Here is a 20,738-nt window from a genome sequence, read left to right as displayed (position 1 = left end):
TTATAAAGAGTCTCATGGTATTTACTCCAGAGTACCAACCTGAAACATGTATGGTCATTTTTTATTTATTATAAATTCAGCAGTTTGCTTAAGATGACCACATAAATGCTGTGTCAGCACTGATACAACGTGTAGCCCATAATGCCTTGAAGCTTAGGACAACATGGACTTCTGGCAAAGCTAAGCAGTAATGCATAGAGAGTAGCAGAGCTGCAGCCGCTTATGAAATACAGTATGTATAACAGATTTGCCAAAGCACTGTCTAATCAACAATTTTTAAAGGGTGCCAATTTTCCGAATGAAAATAAATAAAACCCTCAGGAGTAGCAAATTAATTACATAACCAACATAATACTAATTATTCTCAAAGACATATAGTATATTGTGACTGGATTTTATTCTATTCAAATCAGTGCTGAATGATAAACAAAGCTGCTTTTCTACATTTGCACTGACTGAACAGGCCTGCCTCCATACTACCTGATGGACAGCACGTGAATTATTTGACCTGTCCAGCAGAGAAAAAGCGCACTTATTAGAATGACAACAGTAAAGGAAGAACAAAACTATTTGTGCAAATAAAGGACCAGCTTTATTTTGCCTTACTTACTGTACAATGTAAGTTGGAAACAGATGTTGAACACCACTGTGAAATACAGAAACATTGTGTACACATTACTTGTATAATTAGTAAACTTTTCACATAATGATCAAACAGGTCAGAAGAGTATCATGCTTTTTTTATATATTTTTTATAATAAATTTCATTTTTTGCACATACTGATAAAGTATAATTAAACTCCCAGCTCTCCAGAAAGTCTAGGTGACACTACATTTTATGGGTGGCTTATTGTATAAGATGATAGTTTTGTTTTTAATTACATCGGATTCTTCAGGACCAAGACATGGTTCAAGCAATTTCATCAGTGGCTTTTCTTTAGGCATCATCCATTTAGTCATTAAGCTCAGAAATGTACATGAAATGTTCAAACTATTTACATCAGTAGCCAGGAAGACTAAAGTCATCAAAAAAAAATCTGTAGAGAATGTTGTCCAGTTACACCACATACAAACTGTTTCGAATGCTGATTAGAAAGATTAATTCAAGTCTCTAGCTTTCTTTAGCCATGAGTTTGGCTTTTATCTTGAGGTGACATCAGTACTCTTTGGACTAAAGAGAGAGAAAAGGGGGTTGGAACTATTTTTTATGGCCTGAAGGCAACTTTCATGTGTAAAATTACTTTGTTTGAGTGGAACTTGCCTTTACTGAGGATTCAATTAACTCCATTAAGTTATTGTAAGATAAAGTAGCTATGGTAAGGGAAGGAGCTGTTTTAAAACTGGACATCAAATTTTTTAATTTTTTCTTCTGCTTTTAACTTAAAAAGTGTATATTTTGTATAAGCTCAACCTCATCCGTGCCTCTCTCTCTCCGGTCTTGGTCACTTGCGAGTAACTGTGAAATTTAAATAGCTGTTTCTGAAAATGATTTGCCGTATTAATTTTCTTCTATATTAAAAAGAACAACCTTAAATAATGAGGCTGCTACTGTATGTAAGTTTTATGTTATTTACTAAGCTGCATTAGAGAGTTACTGTAAGTGGCTTCCCAAAATTTGCAGTAGGCACACAATACACAAAATCCACACACACACACACTCACTCACTCACACACTCACATAAGGTCCATTGCAGGTCAGTCTGCCTTTGTCATGACGTCTATGACTTCGGGTTACATACTCTAATAATAATGGCTTAAACAAAAACGCAACATTCATGGTGAAGGACACTGAGGCATATATTCTTGTAAAGTGTGATAACCATTACTGTCAAAAAACTGTTTCGAGCGAATGCAGCTACAGCTCAAAGATTTGCATAAGACAACAAGCTCAAGCTTTCAAAATGACAAGTACACATTTTATTAGGGTGTTTATTTTCTGACTACTCCAGGTTTCCTTCTACATCTCAGAGACATGTGAGTTAAGTGACTCTAAGGAACTACTCAGATCAATTCAATTTGTTGTCACTAAACCTTATAATACTTGAAAAATCATTGCCTGGGGGTGTTTGAGGAATGGGCCTCCCAGCCAGGATTGGTTCTTGCCTTACTGAGACAGATTCCAGCTCTCGGTCAGTCTGAACTGGAGCTAGCTGGCACAGCAGATGGTCGGTTAGAGGAGTATATTAAGAATAAACATTTCACAATGGAAGGGAAGACAATGCTAGTTGTCTAGAGTTGCACAATCCTGTTTTTGTTTAAGTTATAAAACTGAGATGTGCACAGACTGAAATGTTTATTTTTGAACGGCAACAAAATATTAATATTATATTACATCCACTTAGGGGAGGATTACAAGTGTTCATATCTGAAGGCTCCATTTTAATTTTGTATGAAGGCAGCATGTTGGCCCAGTGATCTACACTCTCCCGGCTCTCTTCCCACTCAGACCACTGCCCATGTGGAGTGAGTACCCTTAATGTATATTTTAATGTATATTTCTTCAGAATGAAACCAGACAAAAATGTGTATGACATTAATTCATGACTCCATATCTGGAATAGTGTATATGAAAGTGATGGAGTTTCCTGTGGCCTCCCTGTATCTGCATGGATTTTCACAGAGTACTCCTGTACTCCTAGAGATGGCAACATATGACTGTGGGTATGCGTGTCATGAACTGGCATCCAGTTCTATCCTGCACCCAATGTGGCTGTGGCATGGCCCTTTATACTTTCATACTATAATAGGGAAAGCAGATTTGGAAAATGAATGCGTGTCAGGATAAATTGCTTGAAGAAAAATAAAAAGGTGCATTTAAGTACTTTGCCAGTATGCATTATAAAACAGATCCACAAAATGGAGCAGAACAGAAAAAATAGATTAACACAGTGGAGGTATATTACAAGATATATTTTTAAAGCCAGATCTTTGCAGTGTTTGTTTTCTATGTTTCCTTCAGTTCCAGTGATGACTGAATTAAAGGGAAGAGAAATGTGATGTATGTTGTGGGATCAATAAGAATATTTATAAAAGTAAACCAAACGATGCACAAATTTCCCCTTCAACTTGTAAATTTTGTACTAATTCTTTGAAATACATTTTATATTTTTCCACCTTATACAATTTTAGTAGAGTATATAGCAACATTAAACATGACTAAATATTACATTTAAGCCATTCACTCCTTATCTTTCTTTCCAACATTTATGAACATTGCATAAATATAAAATGTCAATTAATTTGTGCCTTTTCTTAGTAGATGGAAATGTGATATTAATAAAAAAAAGAAATAAAAGTGCCAGACTTGCCTAAATAGCTTTAAGTAGAACATTTGAGTCCAGTGCAGTAAAAGTATTGATTTGTTCGGACTGCACATCGGTGCTACAATGAGAGCTGCTTTTCAGAACATTAATCATATCTCCATGCTCGGGTGTGAAAACTTAAACTTTTAAATAACATCAGCAGATAGTCCAAAAAAGAATGCAGAGAAAGATGCTCTCTCAAAGGGAAGGAAATCCTGTTCTGTTGTATCCATTGGCAAAGTCATATGTAACCTGTGGAATGGAGCAGTCAGCAAAAAAATGTGGGAAAGCAGGCAAGCTGGGTGCATTGTCCTCCGCTGGGGAAGCACTGGAAGAATCTGAGTTCTCATATAATGATGGTTGCCCTGGCATAGTTCTCATGCTGTCGCTTAGGCTGAGATTGCTGACCAGCATCTTTTTCCCTTCAGTGCTACAAGTATTCCAAGGATCTGTGTAGAGGAAGCCTCCTAAAAGGTGGGGAGGATCAAAGGCTGTCGGCTCCAGCCCCAGATCCTGATGAACTCTTCCCTGGAAAATCTCTTGCTCGCTGATCATATTGCTATAATCAGGACCCAAAAGTTCAAAAAAGTCTGCTACCTCAGGGTTGCCTCTCTCCAAATCTTTAAGGGTCATACCTGATGTAGAGGACATTTTGGAGGTATTTGCAGGCTCAGTAAAAAAAGAAGGAGGCAGATTGCGGTGTCTCAAGGGTGGCTTCTTACCCTTTTCCCCTCTGATGTCCTTAGCTGACTCAAACAGGGCAGCAAGGCTCTTGCTCTGTAAACTGGCCTGAGAACCTTCTCGTTTTGGCGGTGGTTTGCACTGGAAGCTGCTGCCAGAAACTGATGAAGGCAAAGCTTGTCTCTTGACTGTGTCCTGGCTGACCTGGCCCGGAGTTATTATACCTGTACATCTCTTGATCTGCTTCTGGAGGTATTTCCTATGGTTCACCTTTCTCTTAGACTTGACTGGCTTATCCAGCGCCAGTTTAATGTTGCTTGAAGCAGTGTCAATAAAGCTCAACAGATCCTTAGTTGTCTCCTTGAATTCTCCTTCAGACTCCAGATCTCCTAGAAGCATTCCATCATAGCCTTTGTGTATTTCATAGTCCATGACAGATCCTGGGAAACAAAAATGCATAAAGTGAGGATTCATAATTGCTGTATGAACTGCCATTTCAACTTCTACTTATTAAACTTTATACCACTTTCTAAAATGAAAAAAAAATCAAAAAACATTTAAATAAACAGTTTTCTTTCCAGGGTAATTTGCAAACCCATGGTCTGAGTACGTATTGAGCAGCTGCTGAGAATTCCCTGCAGCTTAACTTACAAATGACACGGTGAAGACAGCTTTTAGATCCTTCTAGGGGTGGGCTGATGATGTCATGGCATGAGGGCGGAGAGGCCAACAAGTCTCCCTCATTTAACTCTTTGCTTTCAGCTGACCAACAGCTTATACAAAGGGTGTGATTTGTTATACAACTTACTGCTGCAAACTGAAAAGGAGCTTTGGCAAAGCCCAAGCACATTGCTCCAGACCAGCTGAAAGTCATGAAATTTGTTTAAATGCAGTCCTCACCAGTGAATTACTGTGTGACCTTAAAGGAGTTGGTGGATTGTCTGTGTTTCAACTGTAAAAAATACATAAATATATTCTGTATGTAAAAAGTGCCTTGGTATCATGTTCAAGCACTATAAATAAAAAGTGGACTGGTTCTTTGATTAACAGTCAGTGTTTCAATGAAATTAACAATCAGTATTTCAGTGTTGTAGCTTATTAATATTCTGAAAAGCGTTATAGATAGATAGATAGATAGATAGATAGATAGATAGATAGATAGATAGATAGATAGATAGATAGATAGATAGATAGATAGATAGATAGATAGATAGATTTTTACAAAAGCTCAAGAAATACAGGCATATTATATATTGTATATACACTCCTCTGTATGAAAAAAATATATTTGTATGCTTGAATGAAAGTAACAGAGTGGCCTACTGGTTATCATTGATACCTTACAGCTCCAAGTTTTTGGACTTGAACCCTGGCCAATTACCTGTCTAATCAGAGTTTCCACCTTCTCCTTATCTGCATGACTTTTTCTAGGATTACTGCAGCTTTCCACCCACAGTGAATAAAACTGTCATATAAATTGGTTACCTTCATTTTGCCCTGTGTAGATCAGTGTGGCATGTGCCATATAGCAGACTAATGTACTCTACAAGGTGGATTGATAAAATAGGCTCTGTCCCCCTAAGTCCCTAAAACTGCATTGCTGAGCATCAATATCAGCAACTTGATGAACAGGAATTATACGGTATGTATATAGATAATGCACACACAAATGCACACACACACACACATATATTTATATATATATATATATATATATATATATATATATATATATATATATATATATATCCATTCGTACATTTACTGAAATTTATTATTCTGTATATAGTATATATATATATACTGTATAGCATACAGTATATGGTGCATATATATTTTAGTGGCATGAATGATAAGGCAGAAAAGAAGTCAAATTCTTGGGGTATCAACCAGGCAAAATCCAATTCAATTCCAACAACAATCAAGAAAAATGACAAAAATTATGCACTTCCAGATGCTCCTATTAATAACAATTCCATTTAACTAGTACTCTTTTCAGTCACACTTTCTTTGTTTTTCTGCATTATTGTTACTGTGGTCATGTCTGAAATGAGACAACACCTTCTGGGAGTGTCTTACTTTTATAATGGGTGGACTGGAATGGGCAGTGCTCCCTTGGCTTTGTTGCAATCAATGAGTGGATTCTCGAGACTCTCAGGGAAAAAGGAGACAAGACTGTTAGTGTCAGTGGCCCCCCTTGTCCCAGGGTGGTACCACATAGCTTAGATAAGTCTGGAAGGTGACCCTCTGGAGTGCATGTGTGACAACATGATGTATATAAAGGAATTGCTACAGAATTGCTTTGCACCTGGTCAAGAGTGACAGCTTAAACACTGCTGTTTATTTATAAGAGAGGACTCAACTTTTTTAATATATATATATATATATATGTATATATATATATATATCCATCCATCCATCCATTATCCAACCCACTATATCCTAACTACAGGGTCACGGGGGTCTGCTGGAGCCAATTCCAGCCAACACAGGGTGCAAGGCAGGATACAAACCTTGGGCAGGGCGCCAGCCCACCACAGTATATATATATATAGTGACAAAAAGACACTCTCAATTTATCAAGAAAACATATTTTTTTAATATTGGCCATGTAATACAATCACTACAAATGGCAATATCAAATTACACCCATTCCCAGTTCAGATCCCAGGACTCATACACCAGGCAGCATTAGTCTCAAAACACCCCTTTAAACTTGAATGAAACACTCCCATTACCAAAAGCTATAAATCAACATTAAACACAACTGTTTCAAACTCATCATGAAAGAAATTAAAATTAACAGTCCATTTTAGGTGAAGCGCCACAGAGCATCCTGGGACGTCACTGCCGTTCATTACATAAATATATATATAAATTGTCACTGAAGGTAAAGAAGTAAAAATACTCTTTTTTTCAAGTAAACAAAGTAAAAAATATCTTAATCTAGCTATTGTAGAAACATATTTTTTACTTGATTTCAATCCTTTCATTCCCTTCAAACAAGCTCATTCCCTTACACAGCAGTGGCAAACACTGGGTACAAGGAAAGAACCAATAATGAATCAACCCCAATTCAGCACAGAGCATGCTCATGTACACTATTCATTCAGTTTGTCCAGGCCATTCTAATATGTATGTGTTTGAGAAGGAAACTGCAGTATCCAGAGCCCTGGAGAGCATGGAAGCAGCACTTTACTTACTGACTAAAACAAAAATTAAAAGCAGAACCCAGGAGCAATGTGGCACCTGTGCTGCCTTAGACACAATATGTGGTTAAGTTGAAAAAAACATAGAGATATCTCTGCTATTTTTAAATCTTTACATTGAATGGTAATAAAAAGTTTCATGGGTAGCAGTAGTCAGAATTTTATATTATATTGAGTGATCCAACAGTTAAAGTCAAGTAAATTGTTGTAACTTGTTAAGGATGAAAACAAATGTGCAGTATTATAAAGTAATTCCCAACTGTTGCAACACAACCAAAAATATAAATTAGCCCCTGAGTGTGAGAATTGATCATTTGAAATACTCTGATCCCTTTGCATCAGGCAGCTCAGCAATATATCAAAGCTGAGATCTCCTCCCCTTCATCCACCCCTGTTCAAGCTGAATAGGGCTTTAATGACTGCAGATCGCATTGGACTTGGAGTAAATGAATATCCGGTGAATTTAAGCAAGGGACTAAAAGGCCCCGAACCTATTATGCTGACCTGAATTCATTCTATTAAATGGCTTAAGAAGCTCAGACACGGATTGGTGGAGCACTTTATCACATCCTAAAACTCTTAGCTTTTGTGCAATAAGAAAGTTTGCATGATGTTTGTGATGTGACATTTGCAAATAAGTAGTAGTGTTATCTCTTTAGAGCTAGTAATTATTGTTTTTTTCCATTTAATTCAAAATACAATGACCTGAAAATAAAAATAATGGCTGTGTTACAATATTAACTTAGCTCACCAGCAAACAAGCAGATTATTAGGCATATATTTTACCTGTAGCACTCGCACCCCAAAGGAAATGTTTTACCCCAAAGGAAATGTTTTATATATATATATATATATAATATATACATTGGTGTTAGAAATTACTGACAATATGTTATTTTACATTACAGTATGAGTTGGGACGTGGAGCTCAAGAGTGACCACCCAGCCATGTTAGCAGTGAGGAGGTGAAGCATTTGAAAAGAGCAACTGAGGCAGTCAGAATTCACTTTGTTAAACAAAATGAGCGAATTTTTATAATTTGAAGAGGAATGAGCACTGTTTTGATGTTCACATAAATTATTACTGGAAATGAACATAAGTGAGGATAATAAGCTAACAGCAGATAGGCAGACATAATAATAAAAGATGAAGGTGACATTTTAGTTACATTCTTTTGTAACAGTATTTTCTTCAGGGCTCTGTAAATAAAAATCTACACTGTAAATCTCTGAAATATTTCCTTTCGATCTGAATAAGCAGTGCAAAGGGATAGAGAGAATGAACTTACATTATTGTCCTTTTTCTCCATTTTTCTTCGATCAGTATGTTTATGTAAATAGAACCAGTTTGTAAAATCATGTGAGGCGACCAGTTTCTATGGGAAAATCTGCCTGTTGCAACAGGTGCTACTGTTCTGCGGCTTCATCCCATTTCCTGATTGTGTCTTAATCTGCTTGTTGTAAAGTTGATTTTTTTTTTTGCACATTCCCATATCAGTGGGAATTTCTGCCCCAGCCTGACAAGTATTATGGTACGCCTTTGACGTACAACCCTACAGAGTCTAAACAGCGTCTATTCTTCCCCGGCAGTGAAAGGGAGCTTTGTGCCAGGGATTCATTAAACTGCGCCTCACAGCCCTTCATAAAATGAGGCTCAATAATGAACAGTCGATTTAACTGAAAAAGCTGCCGGAGCTGTGAAATTAAAGGGAAATAAAGTGCAGTTCAAGCCCAGTGTTCCAGAAGAAACGTTGACCTTAAAAAATCTCAAGTATGAGTGAAGCAAAGCTGTAAACAAAGCAGCATTTACAGGAAGTTTATCCGTAAGCACATAAATAGCAGACGGCAGGAAGAAAAAAAGGCAGGCATACATTAGTGAAAGTTACATTAAAAGAAGTTCCCTTAAATCCTGCTTGGTCTCAAATGTCTGAATTAAGGGAAGCTAACATAGTCAGCGGCCAAGACAAATCTCTGAAAAAAGGTGTCACGTTTTGTGCACACAATGCTATGATATAAGGCAGGAATACAACTTTGAGGCAACAAAATGAAGCGGGAGAACAAGAATTTTCCAGCAAGACTGACTTGCTTTTTAACAGTCAGCTACAGTGCATCTTTGTGACATTATGCTAAGTAATTTAACTTTCTAAAAGACTCCCTCTGAAACTACTTCTAGGCCAGAACATTAGGATGCAAAACAAGTTTAAAAAATGGCTGCTACAGAAAGTCCTGTTGTTACCTTCACTTGGTGTGAACAAGACAACTGCATCACTCTACAAACTCTCAACTCATTTAACCATGTCAGTGTATTCCAAGTAGGAGCAAACTGCTTCATATGGATTCTGCTGTGGTAAATCTTTTACAACATAAAAGGGGTCAGAGTAAGTGAAAGCTGTCCAAAAAGTTAGAAGAACTCAATTCTGCTGAAACTGCTGAAATTTTTACCTCAGTAGTAAACTGCACAGGAAAGAGAAAACAAGTGAAGTGCAATTAAATGAGTATGAGGGTCCTGATGTAAAAGGTATCTTTGTGCGCTTCACAAAGCTCGTCAGCATGTAAACACTTGGGTGTAGAATCTGAGTATTTTGAAAATATTAAAGCATTTACATTTTTTCAGCTTTATTTAGTTTTATTTACCTTAATCCAAGTAAGACACGGCTCATTCAAAAATACAATTAATACAAAATGTTTAGTTTAAAATTAAATCAATAGCTCACACTGAACACGCAACACACCTTCCGAGAAAGAAGGGAAAATTGAATCTTGAGGTAGTTTCTTCTCTGTATTATAACATCAAAAAGGTTAAGTGGAGACTCTGCCTTTTATTTTAGAATAACATCTTGATAAACTCTGAAAATGTACTGAGCCATCGTTTGTGGAGAATTTAGTTTTCTAGTTTTGAATAATGCAAGAAATATCTTTCCCGGTTAAGTGGTATAAAAAGAATAGACTTGACACACTTAAAAAGGTTTGGGGCAGCCACCCATATATTATTCCTGGCTGCAAAAGGTTTTTAAATGGTACAGAGATGTTCTCAGTACGGAGTCCAAAACAGAACTGTCAAGGTTTTGCAAAGATGGCGGCTTTAAGAGATCAGACAGGAAGTGACGTAAGGGAACTGGAAGTGATGTTCTTCAGATGTCAGATTGGGTGCTGGAAGTGATATTCTTCTGGGTGCCAGAACTGGAATTGACGTCATCTGCTCTGAATCAGACAGGTTTTCCCGTGGCTGGTCTGTAGAGATAACAGGAGAAGGTTTAGTGCACCCCGCCACCCCCTGGCCTGGCGTGGAATTACCTTTGCTTGATCCATACAACGTCCTCCTAGTCGCACGTGTGTGACAGTGGGTAAGGACTCTTTCAGTTGAGTAAAAATAAGTCAATTCTCAAGCAATGTAGTGTGGAATACTTTTGTTGTTGCACAGTGTATACCTTCTGGTGTTACTCCAAATAATATTATTAAAGGACTGGGAGTTATAGATCCAGAAATATCTGATGGAAAAAGAAATATTTTTCCACAAATGACCTGAGTGTGAGGTATTCCATAAAACATAAGGCCTAGCAAGGCAGGAACTTGATGTTGATGCTTGAATCTTATTTCCGATCGTTTCAGACAAGGTACTCTAGCAGTGTGTAACATAGCATTTGTAGCTGCTTAGATTGAAAAAGAATGCATCTTGTGAATGGCACACAAATAAGTTGATAGAGTCTGGAGATACTACTAATATCTTCGTCAATTTAAACTACACTAGTATGGCTTCTGGGATCTATACAGTGGATTCAGAAAGTATTCAGACCACTTCACTTTTTTCATAACACAGCCTTGTGTTAAAATAATTTAAATTCATTTCCCAACCTCAAACAACATTTTGTACCCCAGAATGAAAACAGAATTTACCATTCAGTACTTCGTTGTAGAACCTTTGGAGGCGATTACAGCCTGGAGTCTTCTTGAGTATGATGTGACAAGCTTCACAATCCTGGATTTGGCCATTTTCTGCAATTCTTCTCTGCAGATCCTGTCAAGCACTGTTAGGTTGGATGGTATAGACAGCTACTATTCATGTCTTCCCAGAAACATTTGATTGATTTTAGCAGAAGTCTGCGACATAACAAAATGTGTAAAACGTGAAGGGGTCTGAATACGTTTTAAATCATCTGTATATAATGATGCAAGATTATGAAAGCTGAGGAGAGTCATAATGAAAACGATTCTAGATAGAAAAAAAAATGGTATATTACTGGAAATTATATCTGAGGTTTTCTTGTTTAAAGGATACAAGAATATTATCTATATGGGGATCTCCACAGGCCCAGATATTTAATGACTTCTGCAAACTAAATACATGGTAAGGTTAAAGAAAACTAGAATATATGAGTATTTTCCATATACAATATCACCACATTAAAGTGTCTTATACAATGGTGTCATACTTTCAGACTATGATATACCACAGCAACAATTTATTTATATGTAGCTCAAAATTACACAAGTAACTCCTCAATGGGCTTTAATAGGCCCTGTTTTTTTTGACAGATCCCCAGACTTGACTCACTAAGATGGCCACCAGTTTAGTAGTAAATTGGAATACCTAAAGACTTAGTAATGAATGGAGAAGACAGCAAAACATACCGAGCAGGTTTTGAACAAGATTTTTGTTTTCCATGTCCAATGTCTTTTTAAATTTTAGGGTGTGCTTCTTAATGTCCAATGTTAATTTTATTCATCTCTAGGAGACCCTAGCGTATTTAGTCTGACTAAAATAACACACACACACACACGACTAGCTTGTAATTGCCAACAAATGTGTTAATAGAAGAAAAAAAAATTATATATGTACTGTATATTATACAGTAAGTACTTACACAAAGCTTTCAATAAATGTACATAAGAGTTCATAAAGGCAAAATTTTCAACAAATAGTATCTAACAAAAGTATTTTTTCTCTATCCAGTTATTTCAAAAAACAGGATAAAAATAAAAAGTCACTTTTAGCATTCCGTTTCTCTACCCTGCTTTAATTATTACAACATGTCTACTTATCTGAGGTAAAAATATCTTCCAAAGTTAGTCCCGTTTGTCTGCAGTTCTTCTAGTAGTTTCTTTCTCTCAGCTCGGCATTCATAAATTTGTGGAAAAAAAAAACAGCCTGTATACATAGCAAGTACAGATAACTTTTGAAATTACATTTAAAAAAAAATTCTGCTTGATTTTGTTTCAGCTTTCAAGCCATGAATAGGCCTTCCTTTGATACACTCTTTTTTTTAATTGCCCTCTGCCTGTTTTATTTTTTTTACTTTATTTCAATAGCATGCATACATAGCCTCACTAACGTTACTCAGTGATGCAGCATTTATTCATTTAACTTCTGCTTTACATCTAAGTACTTAATTTTTTTTTTAAATAATGTCACACTTACAAGATGTCAGTTTCTCTCTTCTGTTTTTTTAGTTTCTTTTAACTAAACTCTTATCACAGTTTTGGTCTGTTTAAATCCTGTTTATCCTTGAGTGTCTTTTTTGTGTCGATGTGCAGATTTTTTCTCTCTTGGCACATATATTCACACCTATGCAGCTTCTCAGCTTCTCACTCTAGAAACCTCCCTGAAGTACAATATCCTTTAATGGAAGGAACGCTAGCTTCCTAATGTCATATGCATTTATACAACTGATTTATATTAACTTACTTTAGTTGAGTTCCTGCTGCTTAAACATGGTTAACCAAAAGGGTACAGTTTTGTTACCTTCTGTTTCTTTCCAAAATCTCAAGATTTATATTTTTGTGACCTAGTAGTAGAACTGGAAGTGAGTTAGAGCCCAGCCATCTTTTAAATGCATGACCTTTTTGTGTCCCAAAAGAATGAAATTACATCTTTTTCAAAGAATATTTGTAAATATATATAGGATTACTCTGAAAAAGAGGCAAGGGATTTGAAAGGATATTCTTCTTAACAGTAACAGTACTCCCCCCTGAATAGATTTACATATTTGGCTGATGTCTTTATCGAAGGAGACTAACAACATTTATGATACAATTGGTTACATTTCTTTTTGGATTTTCCAGTTGGAGCGTTGGCAGGTCAAGTGACTTGCTCCATGGTCACACAATGTCAGTAGCAGGATTTGAGCCCACAACCTTAGAACTTGAAGTCAAAGCCTTAACCACTACTCCACACTACCTGCCTGCCTTTTTTCACAAAGAGATGATCATCTACTATATTAACATCCTGTTTGATGTTTTCAATAATTTTGCAGACATTTACAGTAGATCTGAAGAGATTTGTCAATTTTTTTATAACTATAACTTATATACAGTATAATTAAACTGTACTAAGACAATCAGTGGATAGTAATTTACTATGTTATTGCATTAAGACTATTCATCAGGAAAAGTACTCAAAGGTGCTATATAAATAAAATGTATTATTATTATTTTGAACACAGAGATCCAATGGATTTAATATGAGTTGCAATAATGTGCATGGATGCATGAGGTAGACAACCATGTTATCAACACAGAGAGATATTTTTTGTTCAAGTTCTTCTCTTATGTTCCCTTTTGTCTCTGTTTCCAGAGGTGGATGCTATAGCTGGTTGTTCAATAGTATCTGTAAAGAAAGACGGTAATAATGGACAACCACATTCTAGTTCTGCATTTTAGACCAAAGTATTCAGGCCTCTGGGTTGGAATACATTCATTTGATTCAAACATATATACATTTCAAACATATGCAGATTTCCATAGTACAGTAAATAGATGTCCACATTCAACTTCCTCAAATTCGTAATGCCCATAAAAAAATGATTAAACACGCAAACATTAATGGTGGTTAATAACAACAATCTTTTTATAAAATTTTATTCGATAGTCCTCAGGGTGTGTGGCTTTCCTGCTTTTTAGTGAAATTATACTATCTTGGACTTTGGAGAGCCTCAATGACATTCTCATCTATTTCAGAATTACGTTTCATTTACTCAAACCTAATGAGCTTTTGAAGGCTGTAGCATGCACTTGTTACCTCTAGTCATTTAGTCTGATAACCTCAAAGACTCAGACAGGTTTGATTGAGCTCAGGAAAAAAGGGTTAAAGGTTATTTCCACACTTTAAAAGTAAGAAGGTTAAAAACATAATGTTTTGTATAACATCAATTGACGACACACAGACATTGATAATGATTCTTAAATATAGTTTTTAATAATTGTAAAATCGTGTCAGTTTCTCATTAGGTTCTCTCAGTAAAAGACCAAAATGCCTTTTTTTAAGAACTTCCTTTTTCCTAAAATCCCACCCACTAATATTCTACAGGAAATTACCAACAACAGGAATATCAATCAACATCAATATAAATTTAACTTGTTACTGATCATAAAAATACACAACATTTTGTCAGGTATGCAAAATACAACAAAGTGCAGAAACTAAAAGGATGGAACACATTGATTAACTGTTGTGGTGGAAACCAACATCTTAATTAAAGAAAGAAACTTATCCTCTAACAAGATAATCTCTACTAAAACATTTTAATCAGTAATCAGGCAGCAGAAAAGTGTGTTCATCTGCATCATTTATTACTCTTCAGCTAATGTTTGAACAGGGAGCATTCTTTCACCTGATGATCAGAATAATAACATATTTTCTTCTTCTAGCTTTGTAGGTCAATTTTATAAGCAATTGAATTTACCTACAGTAAGTGTCAATCAATGCATACATTTACTCTGGTGGGTTCATTGGTTTACACCTAAATGACTTATATAAAATAAAAGTCTATAATATTATACCTTCTTATACCTCTTGGGTTGAGCCACTATCCTTAAAATTTCTGTGTATATAAAAACTGTCCAGTCTGATTATTTACAGGACATCTGATGACTTCTTAGTCATCTCTTAGTCATCTTTCAGTACATTTTGTGTATTACGTCCTTGTCTTTGGCAGAAATGGTTAATCCAAAATACAAAAAATGCACTTAAAACAGGCCTGAATAAAAGCCTGCTTTTCAAACTTTAACCTCCTTTTATACCCATCACTATTATACATTTTCTATCTGCATTATACTCAGGTATAATTTACATGGAAGTACTATATGCACCACTCCATACTGATTTTCAGTTTTTCACCTTAGGTAAAAATGTCACAAGAAAACAACCTATTATTGTAAAATACAAAATATACTGTATACATGGCTTAATAAATAAAAAACAACTTAGGAATGATTGTTCTAATTATTTTGATTAAGGAATAACAATTCTTTGACAAATACCACAAAGCCCAATGTCAGAAGATTAGTTACATACTGTAGGTCCAGTAATTCTATCTAAGACTAAGGGAATTTGATCCCAAATAGCCAGCTCTCCGGCCAAATTAAGCTCACTGTTGAGTCTAAGTTGGGCCAATGTGAGTAAGAATGAATGTAGTGTACTGGGATCCTGTCTAGGGGTGACTGCTGTCATAGATAGATAGATAGATAGATAGATAGATAGATAGATAGATAGATAGATAGATAGATAGATAGATAGATAGATAGATAGATAGATAGATAGATAGATAGATAGATAGATAGATAGATAGATAGATAGATAGATGGCTTTTACTTAATTTGCCCCAAAGGGGATCAATATGTAATTATAATCATGGTCAGATAGAGTCATCTATGTATTCATCTAATTTATGATCTACTGAGTTCATTATAGGATAGAGGAAACTGCACTCCATTGAAAGGTGACTGGTAAAGAACCAACCCTTAAGTACTGTGCTCAATTCATTCTGGTTTGATGTTGACCTAAAGTATATATATAATCAGGTAACTAAATGCTATAAGTTACACCTAAACAAGTACAATTTGAATTCTTTCAGTTTCCAATAGAGAGAGTGACAATATATATATAATTTCTTCAAAACAATTCCCCTCATACTGTACCAAAAGAAATTGTCTAAAGCTAAACTTTTTTTGGTTGAGACCCAGTGTTGCCCTTTTTAGTATCCTTGTGATACATTCCTTGTTGAATGTCTGCCTAATTGTCAGTTCATGGGGACCCCTTGGAGATTGGGGACTATCATCAAGGTGGGACATTAGTGAGAGCAATATCAATTCCCTAATCAACCAACTGCAACCCACTTTGCAAACCATATGCAACCTATTAACTTTAAATACTATAGTAACTAGAGACCCAAAGATGGCAACCTGCAACCATTTTTTGGGTCTTGAACTAAAGTGTACAAAACACTGCTGTAAAGTACATAGTTGGTTAACATCTGTGGCAGAGCGACGGGCACTAAGCAAACTCCTGTCAATCATGAAGAATCCACTGCATCCACTTAACAGGATCATCTCCAGGCAGAGGAGTAGCTTCACTGACAGACTGAGGAGATCGTTCCTCCCACACACTATGTGACTCTTCAATTCCACCCGGGGGAGTAAATGCTAACATTTTTATTACTATTTAATTTAATATTGTTTCTTTGTATCAGTATACTGCTGCTGGATTATGTGAATTTCCCTTGGGATTAATAAAGTATCTATCTATCTATCTATCTATCTATCTATCTATCTATCTATCTATCTATCTATCTAGAACAAAAGATATTTCACTAAGAAATCATCCATTTATGTTTTATTCAAATTATATAATTTTAATTAAAATCATGCAAGAGTGTAAAGGTTTACAATACATTATGAAGTGTAAACCAGAAAGCTGCAAATAACTATTATTTGTGGGCAATGCGTTCTTATGAAATGTGAACAATTTATTTCTGCTAGGAAGATTGAGAGTAAGACATTTTTGCTAATACTATCACATATTAAGTTAGTATTCAATTTTTTCAAGAAAGACTAGTAGTGTCTTTATTCATGTTATTTTCCACAGAGTAAATGAAAACTCCATCAGAGAGAAAAACAAAAAAAATATGTTATTGTTTGTACAGTATATGCTGGATTGAAGTGTATCTGAATTCCTTTGCATATACACTGTATGTGTGTGCCTGTTGGTGTTGATTTATGAAGTGCAAATAGAGAAATAACATTAGACTTTCCAGCTATTATTATAGGTAATTGCTATAATTAATGGAAAAAGTTACACAAAAACAGCATATTTTATTTTCCTGTCAAATTTCCGATGTTAATGTTGTTTTGTTTGGAAGAAGCATTGGTTTAAAAATACTGTAGGTAAATGGGTAAAATATTTTATAGTCATGATCCTTTAATGATGCATTCTGCTTAAAATCCACAATTACTATCTGCTTCAGTTTCATGCAAGCCACTGTATCACACTAATTTACAGAAGGGGCAATACAAAAAGCACACAAATGCCATCTCCTGGACAATGCATGACCATCTTATGTTTAAGCTCCTATTGTTTCTCTAGGGTTGAGTATCTTCATGCATATTTAGGAAACAAGGATTTATTTTGTGCTAATTCATCCCTTGTTGTCTAGACAATCTCTGTCATTATATTGTTCTTCTCTTGTCCATTTCTTCAGTGTAAAATATTGCCTTTCATTGTAAAAGGACTTCCCAGGACAAGGCATTTTCACAGTGATTTACATTTTGTCAAACTTTCCTCCACCGTTAACTAAGCTCTGAATGTTAACTTTAAATGTATGTTAATCATAGGGCATATTAACCATATTGGCATTGCTTTTTAATTAAATAAAAATAATGTATACATGTATAGAAAACTATCTATGTAAATATGTATTATCTTTTTTGTTTCCACATACGTTTCAGATTTACTGTTGTAAACAGTTATATATTCTTCTCCTTTCTCTACTTACAACACTCTTCACCTTATTGATGTGTATTATTATTATTATTATTATTATTATTAGCTGCAAGAGCAATAGCCAGAAACGTATTTGAGGGGGATGAGATGTACATGAACTGTATTTCTGTCTATGATTAACAAGATAATAAAATATACAGTAAATAAATACATTTTAATTGAAGGTTCCAGCACCAACCATCACCTGTGATTGGCTCTTCTGTTTTTTTTTTTTTGGTTTTTTTTTGTTGTTGTTGTTTTTGTGTTTTTTGTGATTCTAGAGGGACTAAAATAGAAGGGGAACCCCAAAAAGCTCAACATCTTGCACAACTGGATTTCGAGTTGAACGGTATCATATGAAGGACTTTCTTATACCAGTGATAGTGCTTTCAAAGCTTTCTTAAGTAATTTTTATGAAGACAATAAATAATCAACAAAAAACATATTTAATTGTAAATGCTCACATATGACCATGTTTTTAATTTATCTGGGTATTTAATTGTTTGTTTAATCCTCCCAAACCCCACAATCCACCACCCCCACCCCCAAACGACCCTGTTCAGGATAAGGTTTAAAAATGGATGAATGACTGGATGGATTTAATTTTGTCTAAAATATTCGTCCAGTCAGTCTGTCAGTCATTATCCAACCTGCTATATACTAACATAGGGTCACGGGGGTCTGCTGGAGCCAATCCCAGCCAACTCAGGGCGCAAGGCAGAAACAAACCCCTGGGTAGGGCGTCAGTCCACCGCAGGGCACGCACACACATGTACACACCAAGCACACATTCAGGACAATTTAGGATAGCCAATGCACCTAACCTGCATGTCTTTGGACTGTTGGAGGAAATCGGAGCACCCAGAGGAAACCCATGCAGACATGGGGAGAACATGCAAACTCCACGCAGGGAGAACCCGGGAAGCGAACTCAGGTGTCCTTACAGTGAGGCACTGCACCACTACCACTTCACCACTGTGCCACCCATAAATATTCCTCCATAGATAACATAATATTTAACTATATTGACAGAGCAAGCTCCCCCTCCCTCTCTTACAAAGTGATTACTGGTTTCATGTGACCCCAAAGTGGCTTATAAAGGGGCTCCTCATTTACCAGGGTAACTTTATTTCTTTCAGATGTCCCCTAGCAAATCTTTCTCCTACCCTACCCTGCACATTACAACATAAAAGCCAAAACTTTTGTTACACAAGGAAAGCATTCCTGCATGCAGATTTGAATGGCAGATCACTAATTTGAGGAGCATTCACACAGTTATTACTAAATGTAAATGGCTTTGTTGTATTTTTTTTTGTTTAGATTCTCCTTAAGCCATGCCACTTGGTTTAAGCTGTGTCTAATAACACGTTGCACACACACCTGAGATCCTTATAAGGAATACCATTTATGTATGTTATCTTTATTCACCTTGTTCTTATTCATTTATTTCTTCTTGGTGCGATTTGGCTATGTTTGACATCTTATTCTCCTTACCTCAAAGCATTGTGTTTGTCAATTTGGATGTTGTTTAATTCCAAAAGTCTGTCTTGTACTAAATTCTGTCTGGTGTAAACCATTCTTTGCCTCTTAACTTAAATACCTGCTGTTGATGGATCTCCAAAAAAACTTCATTTACAGCTGTCATTGGTCTACCAGCCTATAAAGAATATTATTATTATTATTATTATCACTGACATGGTGAACTGATACAGATGGTGTTTAGAAGTGTAGTTCATATACATCTGGATCCATACCTTCTCACCTGTCTTCTCATTGTTGGGGAAGCAACATCCCACCAGTTCCAGTAGGGAACTGTTTTCTACAACCTGTAAGGAGAGCAGTTGTATTGATCATTCACCAGTTGTTCATGGCTTTCACACCTTTGGTTAGTGAGTTAAGCAAACTTAGCAAGGGATTGTTCAAATGCTCCCAAACCTCTCCCTCTCTTTCTCTGCACATTTTTGTTATAGTGTTCCCAGAGGATGTCCTTCTGGTGCACGATCTGCATTAACAAGGCCTACCAGATTCTACAAGTCTTTGTATGGAAGTTTAATCTTATCGTGATAGCTTTGACACTTTTCCTGTCCTATGCCATTCTGCTATCTTCATTTTTACTGCCAACCCCTTGCTAGCTGGCCAAATTATTAATTGGATTTTGTTCATTGCAAGTGATGGACTGGCTTTCTGTCCGGGACTGTTTCCTTTGCTGCCAAAATAGGCTCTGATCCCCAACAATTCTAATAATTATTAAACTGGTTTGAGAATATGTTATTTCATATTATTTAGAAATGTGTTATATTGTGTAGTTCATATACAGTATTGTATATTGTGTTGTTATTGTTGAATTGCAATAACATAAACTGGATTACAGCAGTAATATCAATTATTTTGGCAGCAAACGTTTAACTTCAATAAATGACTTTTAATGTATGGAACATTACATTTGTATGTGTATTAATATATGTTTTTAAATGAGCCAGGAGACAGAACTGATTATCGGTATATGTATACCCAGTATATGAAAAACCACCCATTTATTCATCCATTAATTTTTTAAGCAACTTACCCAGTTCAGGGTGTCTGGGAAGCTCATTACCTATCCTGGTAGATATGGGTGAAAGTCATGAAGCAACCCTGGAAGGGACAAATTCATTCATTACTTCATTCATTCAACCCATTTATCTAATTCAGTGTGATAAAGTGCTTATGGCATACTGTTACTAAAAGCAAATTTCATATTGTTAGCATACTATTTGGGGAGATGGAAAAAAGAGCATGTTTTATAAATTCCAGT

At 35.7% G+C, this 20,738-nt stretch overlaps 1 protein-coding gene across 1 annotated transcript; it reads right to left on the bottom strand.

Moving 5' to 3' along the window:
- Window positions 1-230: 230 nt before the first annotated feature.
- LOC120523225 (protein FAM181B) lies at window positions 231-4,613 on the bottom strand. Its single transcript, XM_039744299.1, has one exon. The coding sequence runs from the start codon at window positions 4,476-4,478 to the stop codon at window positions 3,501-3,503; it is 978 nt and encodes a 325-aa protein (XP_039600233.1). The 5' UTR covers window positions 4,479-4,613; the 3' UTR covers window positions 231-3,500.
- Between the last annotated feature and the right edge of the window lie 16,125 nt (window positions 4,614-20,738).

The sequence above is a fragment of the Polypterus senegalus genome, chromosome 2, assembly GCF_016835505.1.
Source record: "Polypterus senegalus isolate Bchr_013 chromosome 2, ASM1683550v1, whole genome shotgun sequence".
Classification (NCBI taxonomy): domain Eukaryota; kingdom Metazoa; phylum Chordata; class Cladistia; order Polypteriformes; family Polypteridae; genus Polypterus; species Polypterus senegalus.
The sequence above is the reverse complement of the archived record's forward strand: the minus strand, read 5'-3'. Positions and strand labels throughout refer to the sequence as shown.